Below are 17,918 nucleotides of genomic sequence, written 5' to 3'. Positions count from 1 at the left end.
AACAAACTTTACACAATAAATCCTAAAGGCAAAGTTTGAAATACAGAAGATGAGTTGGATGAGCCGGCAATGTGCGCTTGCAGCCCAGAAGGCCAACCGTATCCTGGGCTGCATCAAAAGCAGCGTGGCCAGCAGGTCGAGGGAGGTGATTCTTCCCCTCTACTCCGCTCTCTTGAGACCCCACCTGCAGTGCTGCGTCCAGCTCTGGGGGCTCCAACATAAGAAGGACATGGAGCTGTTGGAGCGAGTCCAGAGGAGGGCAAGAAGATGATCAGAGGGCTGGAGCACCTCTGCTATGAAGAGAGGCTGAGAGAGTTGTGGTTGTTCAACCTGGAGAAGAGGAGGCTCCGAGGAGACCCTCTAGCAGCCTTCCAGTACCTGAAGGGGCTACAGGAAAGCAGGAGAGGGGCTTTTTACAAAGGCAAGTAGTGACAGGACGAGGGGGAACGGTTTTAAACTGAAAGAGGGGAGATTTCGATGAGATATTAGGAAGAAATTCTTTTCTGTGAGGGTGGTGAGACACTGGTCCAGGTTGCCCAGAGAAGCTGTGGCTGCCCCCTCCCTGGCAGTGTTCAGGGCCAGGTTGGATGACGCTTTGAGCAACCTGGTCTAGTGGAAGGTGTCCTTGCCCATGGCAGGGGGGTTGGAAGTAGATGATCTTTAAGGTCCCTTCCAACCCAAACCATTCTATGATTCTGTGATTCTATGACAGTGTATCACAGGGCTTCAGGACATGTACATGATGAATTAAAACCACCTTTGTCATTTTGATATGCCCTTCGTATGAAATTAGGCTAGTCAGGTTTCAGTCAGCTTCTGCTACCCATGTGTCAATCTAAGAGCGAGCAGCATTTCAGCATTTCAAGCTTAAATTAGCTTTGTAGCCTGAGCAGGCAGGTCAAGAGTTGAAACATCTCTTCCCTCTTAGATAGCTTGCGTTGCTCCCAGTGACTCTATACCTGTTCTTCTGTTTCGGTCCGGAGTATCAGATTCCTTTATTCTCCTTTCAGTACCTTTTCAGCAGTCTCTTAAAATAGCAGTAGTATTTTTTCCTTTTCTTTCATACTATAAAGCTTTGTATGAATGTTACCTCAGGTTTGTGTTAGAATGGTAGTGCTGAAAATTGTGCTATGTGATGTTAGGAAGGTAAGTCCCTAGGAGTGCAGTAACGTGATGTATACGGAAATACCGATACACTAAGTTACTCAATAATTTTGTTCTCTCCTTGCACCTCTTTTAGTTTTTAGTGTTGAATCTGATTAATGTTCTGTCATTTTCAGTGACGTAAATTTTCACAATTGATGAGTGTTTCTGTTTAATCATCCAGCAGTTTTTATATTATTTGTTGTTTAGTGATAAATCTCACCCACTTGTTTTAACTTTGGATTAAAATTACCACCTTAGCAAAGCATGGGTTGTACATAGTAGTGCGTTACCCGTTAGATTTGCATGCATGGAATTCAACATACAGCCTCCAGATTGGACAGGGATTAAAGACACTTAATACACCTTTAAAAAAAAAATCTGCACATTATCCCTCAAAATCTGGCCACTAAGAACTGCACAGCTGTGTATAAGATGGTGCTTTTGTGTAAGTATAGCTACTTCGATGGTTCATAGGTTTCCAAAATCCATGAAAAGTGTAGAGTTATTTTTATTACGAGGTAATTCTCCTTTTCCACTCCTCCCACCACTGACTAATATTCCGTGCCAGTACGCTGCTTCTGTGGTACTGGGCTTCTCTTTTAGCACCTGTACCTCCAGCCTGTATCACTCAGGGTGGCTGGACCTATTGAGTTGTGGCTGTGAAGGACTACCAGCAAGAAGATGTGGGTTTTTAGTTGATTGGCTTTTTAAACCACCTCTCGCATTTCCTGAGATAGAGGACAGAGGGAAAAAAGAAAAGCAGAGAGGAGCGAACAGATAACGAGAGAAATAAAAGGAGCAGCTATCCTCAGGTTCTTAGTGTCGTCTTGTGTCCTTCTTTCTCACCTTGTGAAATCAGTTGTGGCTTCTTTGTATTTTCTCCTACTCAAAAATCTCTCTCCTCCCCAGTCTGCACTGGGGATAAAACTCCAGTGGCAGATTTCAGATCATAAATTATGTCAGTGTTGTATTTCAGTGAGACAGAGAAACCATGTTTTTCCTTGTTCTATGTAACCCTGCTATGTGAAATATTTGGTTTAAGTTCTTCTAAGGGTCCAGAAAGTCTATACGTCCGTGTTTAAATCTGGTGACAGCCACTTAAATCAGAATTTAGCTGTAGCACAGTCTAGCAGAACTTAGATGGGGAGCTTGCAAAAGGAGGTTAACATGTCTGGGATAGACAATGTTCTTTGTGTTGTCAATGGATTGTGTATATATAGTTGGCAAAACCTGACTTTTTAATCGGTTCTAGTCTCACGTCTAAAAATTGAAATAACTTTGCTGTAGAAAGGAATTTGAAGGAAAATATCAGATATCCATTTGCGTGTACAGAATTGTAATGTAAACCTTTACTTTTATGTTCTTTCATTGTAGATGTTCTCTCCAGTCTCTTTTCTTTTATTTCCAAATAATTTGTTTCTGTTTTTCTCTTTCCTTTTCTTGCCTCTTTGTAAAGGAGTCAATCACTGTCAGCATAAAGTAAAGAAAGCTAGACGCTTTCTGCCTTTCGTCTTCTGTTCCCATGAGCCGCCGCCTAAGGGTACTGCACTGCTCTTTGTATAGGCTGCCTTATTAACCCAAAAGCTGAATATACTAATGCAGTTACTGGGGTTTTTTTTACTACTTTAGCCTGAGGTAAACAGAGTTCCAAGAATAATTTCATTAAATTTCGGCTACCCCTTTCCTCCTGTTGAATTGGATTTTCATGGAGTGTCACAAACTTGCTGGTCCCCATTTTTATGGGGCACTTAGTTTTTAAGCATCCTATTCTACAATGACAAACATGTTAATAATTTGATTTGTAGAGCTATGCAGCCCCTGTTATACCCATGGGATTTTTGGTTAATATATTTTTACTTCATTCTTGGACCCCTGATAACAGCATGCTTATGGATGAAATAGAATAGCAACAATAAGCATCAGCTAAGACCACTTTGAATTAAATATTGAATACAGTGATGCTTTTGGCTGCATACTGGTTCAGCATTTGGTCTGGACCAGTTTGGCTTTGTTAGGGGTAAGAAGAATTGGAGTAATAGGTGCATTACTTTTACAGCATTAATGCTCATTTTCCTTTTATTTATAAATAATGTCTCAAGTGCATCAGCTTCTGCTGTGGGTGTGTTGGTGTGGAATAGGGCTGCTACCATAAATGCGGAATATGGTGCTCAGTTGAACAGCATCCCAGTAGAGTTGCTCCTTTTGCCACTTGTTTAAATTTCAGCTTTGTATAACTGCAATATGCTCAGTATAATTAATACTTAGATGGTTCCATTTCGTACTCATGTCCAAGTGATAGCACAGGAGTGTGTTTCCTTTGAAAGTGTGAACACCAGCTCTAGTTATCCAAAGTCATAAGCGTGTGTGAAAAGTCAAATTGAACTGACTCACCTGGCTGTAGGAGATCTAGTTTGTAGTGAAGTGTTGACTTAAACCAGAAATTGGCATTTCTTAACAATGCATTAAAATAGTTCCACTCCCAAATTTAATTTTTGTGTAAATTTGTGTTTGAAAGTCATTAACTCTGTTTCATCATACAAGCTTCTCAGAACATATCTTTGTTTAGGTGAGAAGTCTTAAATTCTACTACTTTTCTGGTTTCTCTTGAGTCAGGTATATAATATAACTGCAGTCTGAATACTTTTGGATTACTCATGAATTTAATAGTATATTTTCCCCTCCCCCTTCTCTGTCCCTTCTCTCTCCCCCTGTTTTTCTCTTTCCTTGCATGCCACCTGGATCTGCAGATGAAATTAGTGGGGACGGTAATATGTTTTCTAGTCTGTGTGTTACTAACGTGCAATATGCAACTCTTATATCCATATACCACTTAATGCACATTTCAGTAATAAACTTTATACAGATTTTAGTGTTAAAAAGCAGTCTGCTTTGGACATTAGCCAATAAATATTGTACTTTACAGGCTGTGCAACTAACACTTTCTGCTAAACTGGGATTGCAAAAGGAAAAACCATTTCGAACACGCAGGGACGTGGTAGTGCATGCGTTTGCAATGAGGCTTCTGGCATGATGCAGAGGAGGTTTAGAGGTTTGCAAGAGTGTCCATTCAGTTTGATTGAGACGGTTGTATGTCAGAATTTTTTTGGTCAGTAGGTGAGATCAATGGATGTAACATGTGAGAAATGAGTCTACTAAGTGATGATTTACAGGCATGGTAGCATCAAAGTGCTCTGTAGTCCGCTACTGCTCCTTGCCTAAAAAGAAGCTGTACAAGATAGATTAAAGTAGATTGAATACATGAAATATTAATCAGGTTTCAACTACTGAAACTGCTAATTTTAAAGACAGATTTTATTATTTTTCTTCAAAACTTTGAAACTCACTACAAAATATTTAACTTCTCCAGACTTTATAAGTCTTTTTTTCTAGAAAATATTGCCTTGCTATCCTCTGAAAACAATTTGGGTTTGTTTTTTTTTTTTCTAAAGAGATTTTTACCTTTTTTTCTAAAGGATTCCATCAGATATTGGGGAAAAAGTCAACCTGCTACTACTGATGGTGTATGGTTCTTATAAGTAGGAGGTACTACAAGGGCATAAAAAGCAGTACACAAAGGAAGACGATAGGAAGAAATAGAGATAACGTCTTGTGGCCTTTCAGTAAAATGTAAAGGGGGTGTATAACTTCTCATCTCCTTTCTCTCCGTCAGATATAAATCAAAGAATACTACCCCAATTTTGTTTCTTTTCTTAAACATTAAAAACTCAAAGGACATTTCTTCTGTCATAAATTCAGAAATTGTATTTCAGATACTAACCCTACATAGATTTTTATTGGTGTTTGTTTTCTTTTATAAATTACAGGCTCTGATAAATGGGAAAAAATCATGAGAAGGGAATTTTCAAACAGGTGGTTAAGATCATGGATTAGCTATTATGGATTTAATATCCTAGGATGTTTTTTTTGCTACTGTTTAATAAATGCATTCAGATTTAGTAAAGCTCAAATTGGCTCATTCATCTGTACCACCAACACTGTCTTTGTCCAAAAGCGACCTATTAATTTGTCCATCTAGAAGAGTCTGGGGTTGTCCAACAGGTGAAAAGGTTCAGTGCTGGTTTTAAAATGTGCAAGAGCACAGCAGTTGTGAGCCCTATTTTTAAATCTTAGTTTTTCTAGACTTATCAAGGGCCTTGAAGATAGAACATTTCCTGGAATGGCTGCTTTGTTGTGAGTGTTTAGCTCTTGAGACTGCTGTAACACATTCTTTGTAAAGCAGCCTGGAGAGCCTTGCCTGGCTGAGTTTTGCTTTAGACTCCACGTAGGTGCTGGAATATCTCTTAGCAGACATCATTATAGTCTTAGCAGACTTGGTAGTAGTCACATAGTACATGACTCTAATTGTGGGGTAAAGATTGCACGTGAGGGGGATCAGTTGTCTTTGTTGCAGAACACTTTGAGCACATCAGTGTTAATGCCTTGATTGAATTTTCCTCTAATTCCCAGAAACAATGCCAGACATGTATAGGAATTATTTTCTGAATTCTTATTATATATTCCTCTCCAGAGTGTTAAATGTGTAACAAGAAGTATTTGTTTAGTTAATTGCATACATTTAATTTATTTGGATTGGCTACTGAAGACCCTTTTAGTTTCAGGACGGTTTTGGGCAATGTATCAAAACCATGTGAAGTGCTCTGCAGTGTTCTGATAATGCTTTTATTATGAATTAATGTCATTAATTTAAAATAGAGGGATGAACAAGCCAAGCCATTTATCACATTTTGTGAACACTGTTCCATAATCTAGTGTGACAAATGTTCTGATTTTTTTAAAGATCAGTCTGGCACCAGTTCTAGTTTCCAAACTTTTAAAATTCTTCTCAAATATGTTTATAATATCTTTCATTCAGTCCTTTTTTTACATAGATTTAAGAACTTTCTGGTATCCTCAAATACTAGCTTGTAACAATAGTTGATATATACCACACAACAAAAGTTAAAAACATCTTACCACAATATTCCAAGGAAGCAGAGTGATTTATCCCCATCACATTGGTGTCACGCTAATGATTTCTTTTGAATGGATGCTTATTTTTTAGATCAAACTGGGGCTTATTTTCTACAAAAACATTAGTTTATAATTTAGGGAGGAAAAAACATACCAAGAAAGAGATTAGTGCTTCTGGAGTATGCTGCCTGTTTAGAATTGTGCACTGTCTTTACAATTAATTGAATTTTCATTAGGTGACTCTATTTTGCTGTGTCCTAAATAGAAATTGCCTAGCAAAAATGTAAATGACATAGACTTTCCTGATTCTGTTTTTACAAGACATGATATATATTCCTACAGGAATTTGGAAGAAAAATAGCTTTAATTTTATTTAAGTAGTAGAAGTTAAGATCATAAAACTACATTTACTTACTGAAGTGTGTTGAACTTCAAAGGTGATATGCAACCCGTAGTTTCCTAATTGTTGAATATTCAGTTTGTCTGAAAATTAAGCCTCTTGTTTACGTATGCATATGATATTTATGAGCCCTGCTCTGGTTTCAGAGTTGGCTTAAGTTGGTTGAACTGAGGGCTGCTGCCAAAAGGGATCATCCCATCCTTTTTTCCACTCTCACTGTGGCTTTGTCCCATTCACCATTCAGAAACCATGTCTCTAGAAATGATGCCAGGGAGGTGTAGGGATATACATATGCTCCAGGGCAGATGGGGAAAAAGGGGGGAGTCAATCATGCCTTTCAGAGGTGGCCTGATATGTGATCACCTGAAATCAACCGTGAAAACTGCATACTGAATTTGAAAGTATTTGATTTTGAGAACCTCTCTATGCATTTAAAGTTGGTGAGTAAAATTTAACAGCCTTGAAGTGAAAAATTATCTCACTGTTGTGGACTGGTTTTGTAACCCCTGGAGGAGTTTATCTGACAGTTAGGAAATGAGCTACTCACACTAGAAGTTCTTTAGAGCAAGAGAAGGACCTTCTGATATAACTTGACACCATTTAAACCATTTTGAGAACAGATGCTGTAAAAGTCATAAGTTTTAAACAGAGGAAGGAATAACTCATTTTTCTGAAAATTCTGAGAACTGGTTGTTTTCAAACACTGTCCATGAGATGTTGATTCTTGACAGCAAAACTGGTGGCGAATTTCCACTAAACAAGGAAAACTGAGATTAATGCAAGAAAAATGTGTGTAAAGCGAGAGCGTGACTTATAAGATCTTTATGCTCTAGAAGACTCTATGGAAAATTATCTCACCTTGCCACACAAACAGTAGGTAGATGCTGCCCTGGAACATCTTTACTGTCTGTTCTGCCTGTTTAACATAAAAAACTAGCAAACTATTATTCACACTTTATTGAAAGTAAAGCAATTTAATCCGTTAATAATGATTAATGGATTAAACAGCAGTGGAATTTGCTGTTAAAAAGGTTTTCTTTTTAAGTCAATAGTTTAGATGGGTTTCAATTACAGAACTTGAGAACTTTTTTGCATACAAATGAATCTTCCTTTTATTCCTTGTTGAAGGCATCTATGTGACGTCGTATAATTGACACTGAGGTCATTATCATACCATAAATTATGCATGAGCAAGTTTTATTCATGCTATTGTAAATGCGTCCCAGCAATGTTGAAGTTCGGGGTTGTGACATCAGCCTTGATAAACTGGAGATACTGTTCTGGAGAATTGTTTTCATCTGCTTTTCCCGAAACTCTTCGATTCCTCCCTTTACAGAGACAGATGACTATGCAGAGATTATAGATGAAGAAGATACTTATACAATGCCATCAAGTAAGTATGGTAGTTAACTTGGGAACTTTACTGTGTGAAAGCTGCTTTGGTTTAGCAGGGACTGTATCTTACATTTCAGCCTTACGTAATATGTGTGCAAAGTAAATACTCTTTATGATGTTTTGAAAACTCATAGATTCAGTGTTTTTCTCAAGTTCAGGTTTTGAAGCAAATAAAACCAAATTCTGTTTTGGTGCTGTCGGTGACTTCACAGTGAAATTCCTTTTATGTCTTAAAATGTGGATTTTTTTGATTGTGATGTTGAACACAATGCTTAAAGGAAGAATGGATGAGATTTCTGTGATACGAGCAAACAATTTGGAAAGCTTCTGTGTATCTCTGTCTAATTGTATCTCACCCTTGCTCTGTGACAGACTTGCTGCTTTCAAATTCGTTGATAGAGGAAAGTCGTCTGTACAACATGCAATTTTGTTAAAGATGAAAGACTTGAGGAACAAAAATTAAAATGCCGAGTTCTTCTGAGTCTTCATCTTTGAAGTCAAAAAAAGATGCATTAACCACCACAAGGATTTTGTCTTATGCCGTATTTGAATTATAATATAATCTTAAATTGTCAAGGCTAACTAATTTAATGTGAAAGTCTAGCATTATGATTTTAAAAGTTGTGTCTGCAAAATTACAGTTGCCTTTTGGCAACCAAGGGTTTCCCTAGAAGCAGACCATCAGTTGATACGCAGACCTGCAAAAATGTCAGGTTTGGTTAGTGTAAGAGGGGCAGATGCTCCTAAACTGGTACCGTGTTCTGCTGAAGAACCGTGATTGTGTGTAAGGATTTCTAGAGTTTACCAAGTGCGGGAAAGTTTCATGATCGCTTCAGTGTTTACAACAAAGTTTCCACTACTGTGGAAAATATTTGAAGAGCAAGAATATATGTTTTGAAAAACATATATATTTGAATGTAAATATTTGAAAAGCAAGAGTATATGTTTTGAAAACATATATATTTGAACCTAAATATTTGAAAAGCAAGAATATATGTTTTCCAGAAATAAACAATGTGTTTTGAATGTCTTGCAGTAAGTCACTACTTGATTCTACTAAAATAATTGCAGGATCAAAAAGTACTGTGATAAATTATATCCTTTATTTTTTCTTAACATATTAACTTTGTGTGATTTTTTTTTTTTCCCCCTAATATTTTCATTTAAATTCTCATGGAAATAATTACTTGTGGGCCCAGCCCTGGATGATGCTGAACGCTTAAGTATGCCTTCAATTCAAAGCCCATGAGATGGGCTAGTGAAGTGAAATTCATTAAGTGCTTTGCTGGCTTGAAGTGGACTCAGGTGTTCAGCTCTCTAAGGACTGAGTCAGTAAAGATCACAAGAACAGACCTGTGACTTCTGCTAATGTAAACTTAAAATTGCATCAGTATATTTCTTCATTTTTTAAAAAAAATGTTAAAAAATGTTTGTCCTTGTCTTGATTTTAAGAAGCTATATCTAAGTAAGCATTTGATTTTTCTCTTAATTGCACTGCAGAAAGCTATGGAATAGATGAAGGTAACAGGAGACCCTTTACCCATCCCTGTATGCTTGCAATTTGGAATGATGTGGAATTTTTAAGTTTACTATTCACTTTCATTTAATAAACATTATTTATTTATAGTTAAACCAGTTACCTTTGGGATTTTAAAGAGGAAAATGCAGTACTTAAAAAATAAAATTAAAAAGGCATTTATCACTTTGTTATCCAGCTCTAGATGACATTATTTCTGTAGTGTTCATGAAGTCAAAATCATCAGTCATGAAGTCCTAAGCTGGTTGGTTATACAAGTAGAGGTGAAAACATATACTGTACATGCTTTTCTGCTATTCCTGAAATATTTTTCCATGTCTGCTAGAAATTAAATTGCAAATGAAGTAATTCAATTGCAATTGATTACATGTTTTGCTGAAGTACTGAGCCGCTTTTATCCGTAATATTCTCAGTCTGTTAAACCATCAAGTTAACAAAATTGTGTAAGTCCACAAAACGTACCAATTTTCCTTCAATTACACACTGCTAGAGGTGTAGTGCACTCAAAATTTTGCTCTGTCATTTTATCTTTATTTGCCATGCTCTCGTATCTGTATTTTTTCTTGCAGTTACCTCTTTAAAAATTCTCTGGGCTCATTTGATGGTTCCAAGATCTAAAATACCACATAGTGGAGTTCTCTTAAACATCTGCAGGGGAGTGTGCTAAGGCTGTATTTAATATCATCTATTGCCCTAGGCTGTTTGTGGTCTTTGTCTTTTACTACCTATAATTAAGAAGGATTCAATTATGTCTATTGCATTGAAATAAATAATGCATAGTAGTTAATTGAGCAAATTAGATTTCACAATTCCTTTTTCATTGCTTTGATTCAAACATTTGTTTAAGAGGTTTCCACTGTGTGTATACAGCATTTGTATAGGTTGGTGTGCAGCCAATGTTAATCTTAGTTATTCACATGTGAGACATTTGAGTGACTTACTTTGAGTTTTGTGGCTTATTTCTTTGCCTTTCATTGGAAATTTAATATTTTAAGTGCATTATATTCTTATAGCCAGAGATTATGAAATTCAAAGGGAGAGAATTGAACTGGGGCGTTGCATTGGTGAAGGACAGTTCGGAGATGTACACCAAGGAGTTTACATGAGTCCGGTAAGCCTCACTTCTGAAATAAAAATAAACAATAAAACCTTTCTAGTTAAAAAATAAAATAAAAAATAAATTTATTCCTTAGATGCCTTGGTCTGAGTCTTCCAGCAAAAATGAAAATTCACTTTGTGATTTATTTTTCAGAATAATCAGCATGTAGAGAATATTTCCCATGTTTCAGATAAGTAGAAAGCTAGCTCCAGAGTAGTTTCTCTGCCTCTATATCCCCATTTTATAGATTGGGAAAGGAATCAAAAGAGACAAGGAAATTATTTAGGACCGTACCAAACCCACTAGCTGAGTTGGAATTAGAAGTCTTGGTTTTAACCCCAACTGTACACCTTCTTCTTCATTTTGAGTGTGTCCAGGCTTGGTAAGCACACGTCCCCTGGGCTGTGCTCCCCTATTGAACATTCGGTGCTGTAGAACCTGTTCCAAAGTTTAAAATGTTATTTATGGGTGTTCAGCCCGACTTGGGTTTAGGTTCAGCATTCAGTGCAGAAGCTGCCGACTGCGTCAGGAGAAACTCATCTAACTTCTGTGCTGAGATACAGAGAAGAAATTTTAGTCTGTTACACTGGAAGGGCAGTAGCCAACAACAGAGGGACAATAATGTTAAACAAATGCGTCTCCTCCAGTGAGCATCTCACTGTACCTCTCACAGAGAAGTTTGTGTGTTAAGAAAGTTACTAGTTTTTCCTGAAAGAAAAGATACAAAATACTCGGGCACTGATCCAGCAAAACCCCAATGCACAAGAGTCGCCTCAGTGAAACCAGTGAGGTTGGCGGGACTTGTGTAATTTAGACTGGTGCTTAAGTGTTTTTCTAGACTGCAGCCCCAAAGATTAAGGTCACAATTTAAATGGATGAAAAATTACATTTGTGGAAAAAAGTGAGAGAAAGCTGGAAAATTATTTCGTTTCAACCTGTTTCAAGCTTATAATAAACTAATTCTGCAAGTGTAAAATGAAGAATTATTTCTCATTTGAAGAAATTGTCTGGATTTTCCATAGATGATGTAATAATTCATGTGGACAACAATGTAGTTCTAAATTCAGAAACAGTATTTCCCAGAAACAGCTGGTTGGTGTTCTGGGCTCAGTGGTTTAAATAACTAAATATATAATGCAACATTTAAGTAAATAAATAAGGATAAATTTTATTTATTTCAGACAGGTTTGAAGTCTGTTCTGATACCTTCACTTAGAAAAGCAGTTCTGATATAGTTTACATTAAGGGAGACTGTTATTTTTCATTTAGTCCTCTCCGACTTAACAGGAGTACTTGAGGAGTAATGTTTCACTGAACTTGGGGCACAGTGGGTAAATCTAGTGCTCTGTAAAACCAATTAAAGACCCCTTTTCTTAGGGACTGTTGTTCTGGAAATGCTGTCTCTCTCTGTTGTTTTTCTTGAATTGGAAAACAGATTTGCCCTTCACTAAGGGCAAATCATGCCTGAGAAATTTGGTGGCCTTCTACAACAGGGTTACAGCGCTGGTGGATAGGGGAAGAGCAACTGATGTCATCTACCTGGACTTGTGCAAATTATTTGACACTGTCCCGCGTGACATCCTTGTCTCTAAATTGGACAGACATGGACTTGACGGATGGACCACTCGGTGGATAAAGAATTGGCTGGATGGTCGCACTCAAAGAGTTATGGTCAACAGCTCGATGTCCAAGTGGACACCAGTGACGAGTGGCGATCCTCGGGGGTCGGTATTGGGACCGGTCCTGTTTAACATCTTTGTCGGCGACATGGACAGTGGGATTGAGTGCGCCCTCAGCAAGTTTGCTGACAACACCAAGCTGTGTGGTGTGGTCGACACGCTGGAGGGAAGGGATGCCATCCAGAGGGACCTTGACAGGCTTGAGAGCTGGGCCTGTGCGAACTGCATGAAGTTCAACAAGGCCAAGTGCAAGGTCTTGCACATGGGTCGGGGCAATCCCAAGCACAAATCCAGGCTGGGCGGAGAATGGATTGAGAGCAGCCCTGAGGAGAAGGACTTGGGCGTGAAGGTTGATGAGAAGCTCAACATGAGCCGGCAATGTGCGCTTGCAGCCCAGAAAGCCAACCATATCCTGGGCAGCCCAGAAAGCCAACCATATCCTGGGCTGCATCAAAAGCAGCGTGGGCAGCAGGTCGAGGGAGGGGATTCTGTCCCTCTACTTCGCTCTCGTGAGACCCCACCTGGGGTACTGCGTCCAGCTCTGGGGCTCCCAACATAAGAAGGACATGGAGCTGTTGGAGCGAGTCCGGAGGAGGGCCACGAAGATGATGAGAGGGCTGGAGCATCTCTCTTGTGAAGACAGGCTGAGAGTGTTGTGGCTGTTCAGCCTGGAGAAGAGAAGGCTCCGGCAGGACCTTCTAGTAGCCTTCCAGTATCTGAAAGGGCTACAGGAAAGCTGGAGAGGGACTTTTCACAAGGACATGTAGTGACAGGACGAAGGGTAACGGTTTTAAACTGAAAGAGGGCAGATTTCGATTAGATATTAGGAAGAAATTCTTTGCTGTGAGGGTGGTGAGACACTGGCCCAGGTTGCCCAGAGAAGCTGTGGCTGTCCCCTCCCTGGCAGTGTTCAAGGCCAGGCTGGATGGGGCTTGGAGCAACCTGGTCTGGTGGAAGGTGTCCCTGCCCATGGCAGGGGCGTTGGAACTTCATGATTTTTAAGGTCCCTTCCAACTCAAACCATTCTGATTCTAGTCTAGTATGAGTTTTTTGAGGATCTAGTTTTTTGAGGATCTAGTATGATCCTGTGTCTAGTATGAGTTTTTTTAAATGGCAACCTGCTGATTACTTTTATTAATAAAATTTTCCTACATTAAAGACACTTGAATATGTGAAGGGATAACAGAAACATAGTATTATTGGATTTTAATGGACTAGTCAAAGACTGTAACTTAGACTTTTGGAGGAAACCTTACAATAGATAAGAGATTAGTTACAATGACATGATAGCATTTACATCCTTCTATATATTCACCTCGCATGCAAAAATAAAGGGGAGATTTCGGGCCTCTTCTGCTAGGTCAAATTTGAATCTGAAAAATCTCATTTATCCCTGTTCATTGCACTTGTAAAGTTCTTATTCTAGTGCCTCTGCAGCATCCACCTCTTCTCAAATGCTGCTTACTACTAGGTATTCCTGAAATATCACAACCAGCCTGTATTTATAGGATACTGAATGGAAAATGTATGTATAAGTGTAGGATCCTATTGCTCAGATGGAAGCAATTCAATTAAGACTGTCTTTAAAGGCTGATTTACTGTGGGATTAACCCAAAAAGTGTCATTTAAAGTAGTGTTTGCTGCTCAGTACACAAACTGTTACCAGTGTGATATATCCTCACTGTTTTGTCTCCTTATCGGAAAACAAAAGGTCACCAAAACCCTGATATCAGGCCTTTTCCTGTGTTCATTTTGCAAAATGTTTGGAGTCTTTGCTGGTTGCAGACACTGAAACACTTCCTCGCCCAGCCTGTGTTTGTGCTTGCGATTGCCCCGACCCACGAGCAGGACCTTGCACTTGGCCTTGTTGAACTTCATGGAGTTCGCACAGGCCCAGCTCTCCAGCCTGTCCAGGTCCCTCTGGATGGCATCCTTTCCCTCCAGCGTGTCGACCACACCGCACAGCTTGGTGTCATTGGCAAACTTGCTGAGGGCACACTCAATTCCACTGTCCATGTTGCCGACAAAGATGTTACACAGTGGAGGTCCCAATACTGACCCCTGAGGAACGCCACTCGTCACTGGTGTCCACTTGGACATTGAGCCATTGACCGTGACTCTTTGAGTGCGACCATCCAGCTATTTCCTTATCCACCGAGTGGTCCATCTGTTTTCTATTTAAGTCATGATGTTTTTCATACTAGTGAAGCCTGAACACCTGAAGCCTCTTTTCGTGAGAAAAACGCTTGCAGGTTCTCTGTACTGTCTGTAGCTTACGGAAGGGGTATTTGTAACACGCACCAAAGCAAGAGAAGATGAAAGATGCCGCCTGAACGAAGAGGCCTCCTGTGGGCTCTCTCAGTGCTTCTCATTGTTCAGTATTCAGAGCATAAGCAATCAGATGGTAAAATCTGTTTCTGATCTTGAATACATGTGTTCTGTTTAACTTGGTTTCAAGCCCTTCATGTAACTGATTTAAAGCTAAGATGTAAAGTCTTTGTTTTACTTTCCTTTGTAGTTTAAGTTCAAAATTATAGCCAGACTGTGCTGTGCAAGAGCCACAGAAGTCCTTTATTTGGCTTTCCACTTTGCTTGCTTGCATGAGCCAAGTGTGTTCTTTAGGCATACATCTACTCTGCTTTTGCTAAATATTTCCTCAATAACGCAAAAAGTTTACAGTACTGTTCAGTTAAACTTACTATCTTTTATCATAATTTTTGTATGATTTAACATAGTTAAAACACATTAAATACTTCCTAGGCACATTATGTGTAAATGTTGTGCGCAAGATGTCTTGACTATAGTAATAATTTAACATTGAAGCTTTCAAAATGTAATTTCTTAACTAAAGATATTTTAGTTAGTAGTAATTTTCTCTAAAGCAGTTTTGCTAGAATTTTAAAGGGCTCAGTTTTTGGTGAGCTGTATTTCAGTTATTTCTCCATAATGTCTTTCAGGAAAATCCAGCTATGGCTGTTGCAATCAAAACGTGTAAAAACTGCACCTCAGACAGCGTTAGAGAAAAATTCTTACAAGAAGCCTGTGAGTATTAAAATACTTCTTTTGGGGTAGCTTTTGTAACTGGTCCTTGCAAAGACTGCAGCCATCTGGGCCAGAAACTTCTGATGCTTGTGTAAATCTTTTTTTAATCTATAGCATGACCTTTTCCTCTCCTGTACTACGTGCCGGGAAGACTGCTTTACATCCTTGCATTGCCCATGTATATGATTATATGTGGATTCTTTGATTTTCTAAATTGAACAGTGATGTCTGACTCCTGTAAGGCTTCAGAACCAGTTTTGGAATATTAGAGATCTGATCCTCTATTTCTTTCTTTCTCCTTAATGAATTAAAAAAAACATAGCACTTGTTTCAGTGTATTCCTTCAGAAGAGGAGGTGGTTGTCGTTGGTAACAAAGTTGCTAAAAACATTATGTCTAAGAGAGATCTGTTTTGAAAATTCAGAATTAAGAATCATGATAGAATGAACCAATGTTCTAAATAATTGCCCACAAATATTTCATTCCCCGAATGGTACATTTCATACATGGAGGAAGGCTTTTTGTTCAGATGAATACCAACAGAAAACTTACAAGAATGTTGTAGTTACTGGTTTCTCAACTATTTGGTCTTGTGTCCAGTTCTGGGCCCCACACTTCAAGAAAGATATTGAGGTGTTGGAACGAGTCCAGAGGAGGGCGACCAAGCTGGTGAAGGGTCTGGAGGGTCTGACCTATGAGGAACGGCTGAGGGAGCTAGGGTTGTTTAGCCTGGAGAAGAGGAGGCTCAGAGGTGACCTTATTGCAGTCTACAACTACCTGAAGGGAGGTTGTAGTGGAGTGGGAGTCGGCCTCTTCTCCCAGGCAACTAGCGATAGGACAAGAGGACACAGCCTCAAGCTTCACCAGGGGAGGTTCAGGTTGGACATTAGGAAGCATTTCTTTTCAGAAAGGGTTATTAGACGTTGGAAGGGGCTGCCCAGGGAGGTGGTGGAGTCACCATCTCCGGATGTGTTTAAGAAAAGAGTGGCCATGGCACTTAGTGCCATGGTCTAGTTGACAGGGTGGTGTCAGGGCAATGGTTGGACTCGATGATCCCAGAGGTCTCTTCCAACCTGATGGATTCTGTGACACTGTGATTCTGAAAGCAAATTAAGATAGAAGATTTAGGCCTTCATTTTTGCCTGTTATCCTCTACTATAGTATATCTCTAAATCTCATGAAAGTATTGTGTTACATCAATAAATGATTTGGTTATGGCCAGATGTTACAGTATACTTTTATTCACTATTCCTTTGTTCAGTGATTTTTTTTCTAATTGTTCAGAAAACCTTTGTTCATAGCTAATGGCTTCTTATTGTTGGATGCCAGATTTTTCCTAAATTACTATAATTTTTTCCATTACATTTCTAGCTGTTGGAAAAGTAAATGCCATTGCTTATAGTAATAACTTAGCAGTCAAAGGTAGGCTGCTGTCTCCTAACAATGTAGAAAATAATTGCTTATTGAGTGCTCCTTATTATGCTTTGAGCTTGACAGATTAGGAAATGCTAACGTAGTAGACAGATAAACAGTGCTTTTCAATTTTGATTTAATTGTTTTGTCGTTTCTTCTTTTTTTTTTAATTCTAATTCCCATCTGTTACCTTTCTCATCTTTGTGTTCAGATTGCAAACTCTCTCAGAAAATCCTGCCTCCTGGTTTTTAAGAGCACTCTTCCAAAGGCCCAAATCCAACATCTGGAGAGGCAGAGTTAGTTATCTCACTGACTTAAGAAATTTATTTCCTAATATATTATTTTCATATTAGGAATATTAAAATATTTTTGGGTTTTAGTTGTTTGCTTGTGGTGGAGTTTTCAACACTGAAAAGATTTAGTACTGATTCTTGCGAGGAGGAACACTTCAGTGTAAAAAGTAGATGAAAGAAAATGTTTTTACCAGCAGCACCTGTCTTTTCATTCCTGTTTGCTTTTGTGTAGCAGTGTATTACTGCATTTCTGTATGCTAAAATACAAACCACCTGGTTTGGGGAGATTTTTATTGATCTTCCACTGGCTTTGGTAAATTGCTCCTTTCTGCAAGTAGTTCATTCCTCTTACCTCTAGAAGCTGGATGGCCAAATGGTGTAATAACTCTACCACCTTCCTGAATTTGTGAGTTTGTCAGCAAATATTGATTGAATTAATTTCTGGGAAGTACTTTCCAACAATGGAGTAATTTATGTTTAAAACTGATAAGACCATATGATATAAAACTATTTGCATTAATTGCCTTTCCATTGCTTTGATAATTAAAACTGTATTTCTGCTTCATTTTTACATTGATGAAGCAACACTTCCATGTTACAAAACATTGTAAATTGCATTGAGTTAGATTAGCACAAGAGAACCCTAAAACTAAATAATTGGGGTTTGTTTGGAATATACAACTTTATTTACCAAGATTTCAATACTAACATTGGGTTCAGATAAACTGGTTTAGCAATGCATACTTTTTCGAGGGGTCAGAAATAGCTTCTGACCCCTCTCTGAAATTCTGTTTATTTCAAAAGGGAAGAGGGGAATTGAATGATTTAGTAATCTATCTTCAATTCTATGTAGTAATATAGCAGGTGTTATTACCCATTTGACATTTCACCACATTATTCCTTTTTATTAATGCGTTAAGCTCTGTCATTGATAGGAATGTTTG

The 17,918-nt window shown here is 38.5% G+C and overlaps 1 protein-coding gene across 5 annotated transcripts in view; it reads left to right on the top strand.

The window, feature by feature from the left end:
• The window catches only part of PTK2 (protein tyrosine kinase 2), a 245,096-nt gene that overhangs the window by 175,046 nt on the left and 52,132 nt on the right, over positions 1–17,918 (top strand). For 3 of the 5 annotated variants that reach the window (XM_068396090.1, XM_068396091.1, XM_068396088.1), the window contains 5 exons: positions 2,603–2,686; positions 3,894–3,911; positions 7,854–7,910; positions 10,463–10,560; positions 15,185–15,269. In XM_068396090.1, the coding sequence (XP_068252191.1) occupies positions 2,603–2,686; positions 3,894–3,911; positions 7,854–7,910; positions 10,463–10,560; positions 15,185–15,269 (342 nt within the window). The remainder of the gene's footprint in view (positions 1–2,602; positions 2,687–3,893; positions 3,912–7,853; positions 7,911–10,462; positions 10,561–15,184; positions 15,270–17,918) is intronic. The other 2 variants (XM_068396089.1, XM_068396093.1) reach the window with 2 other exon arrangements.

Source organism: Nyctibius grandis, chromosome 3, assembly GCF_013368605.1.
Source record: "Nyctibius grandis isolate bNycGra1 chromosome 3, bNycGra1.pri, whole genome shotgun sequence".
In the NCBI taxonomy this organism is placed as follows: domain Eukaryota; kingdom Metazoa; phylum Chordata; class Aves; order Nyctibiiformes; family Nyctibiidae; genus Nyctibius; species Nyctibius grandis.
This window is presented reverse-complemented; position numbering and strand designations above follow the sequence as displayed.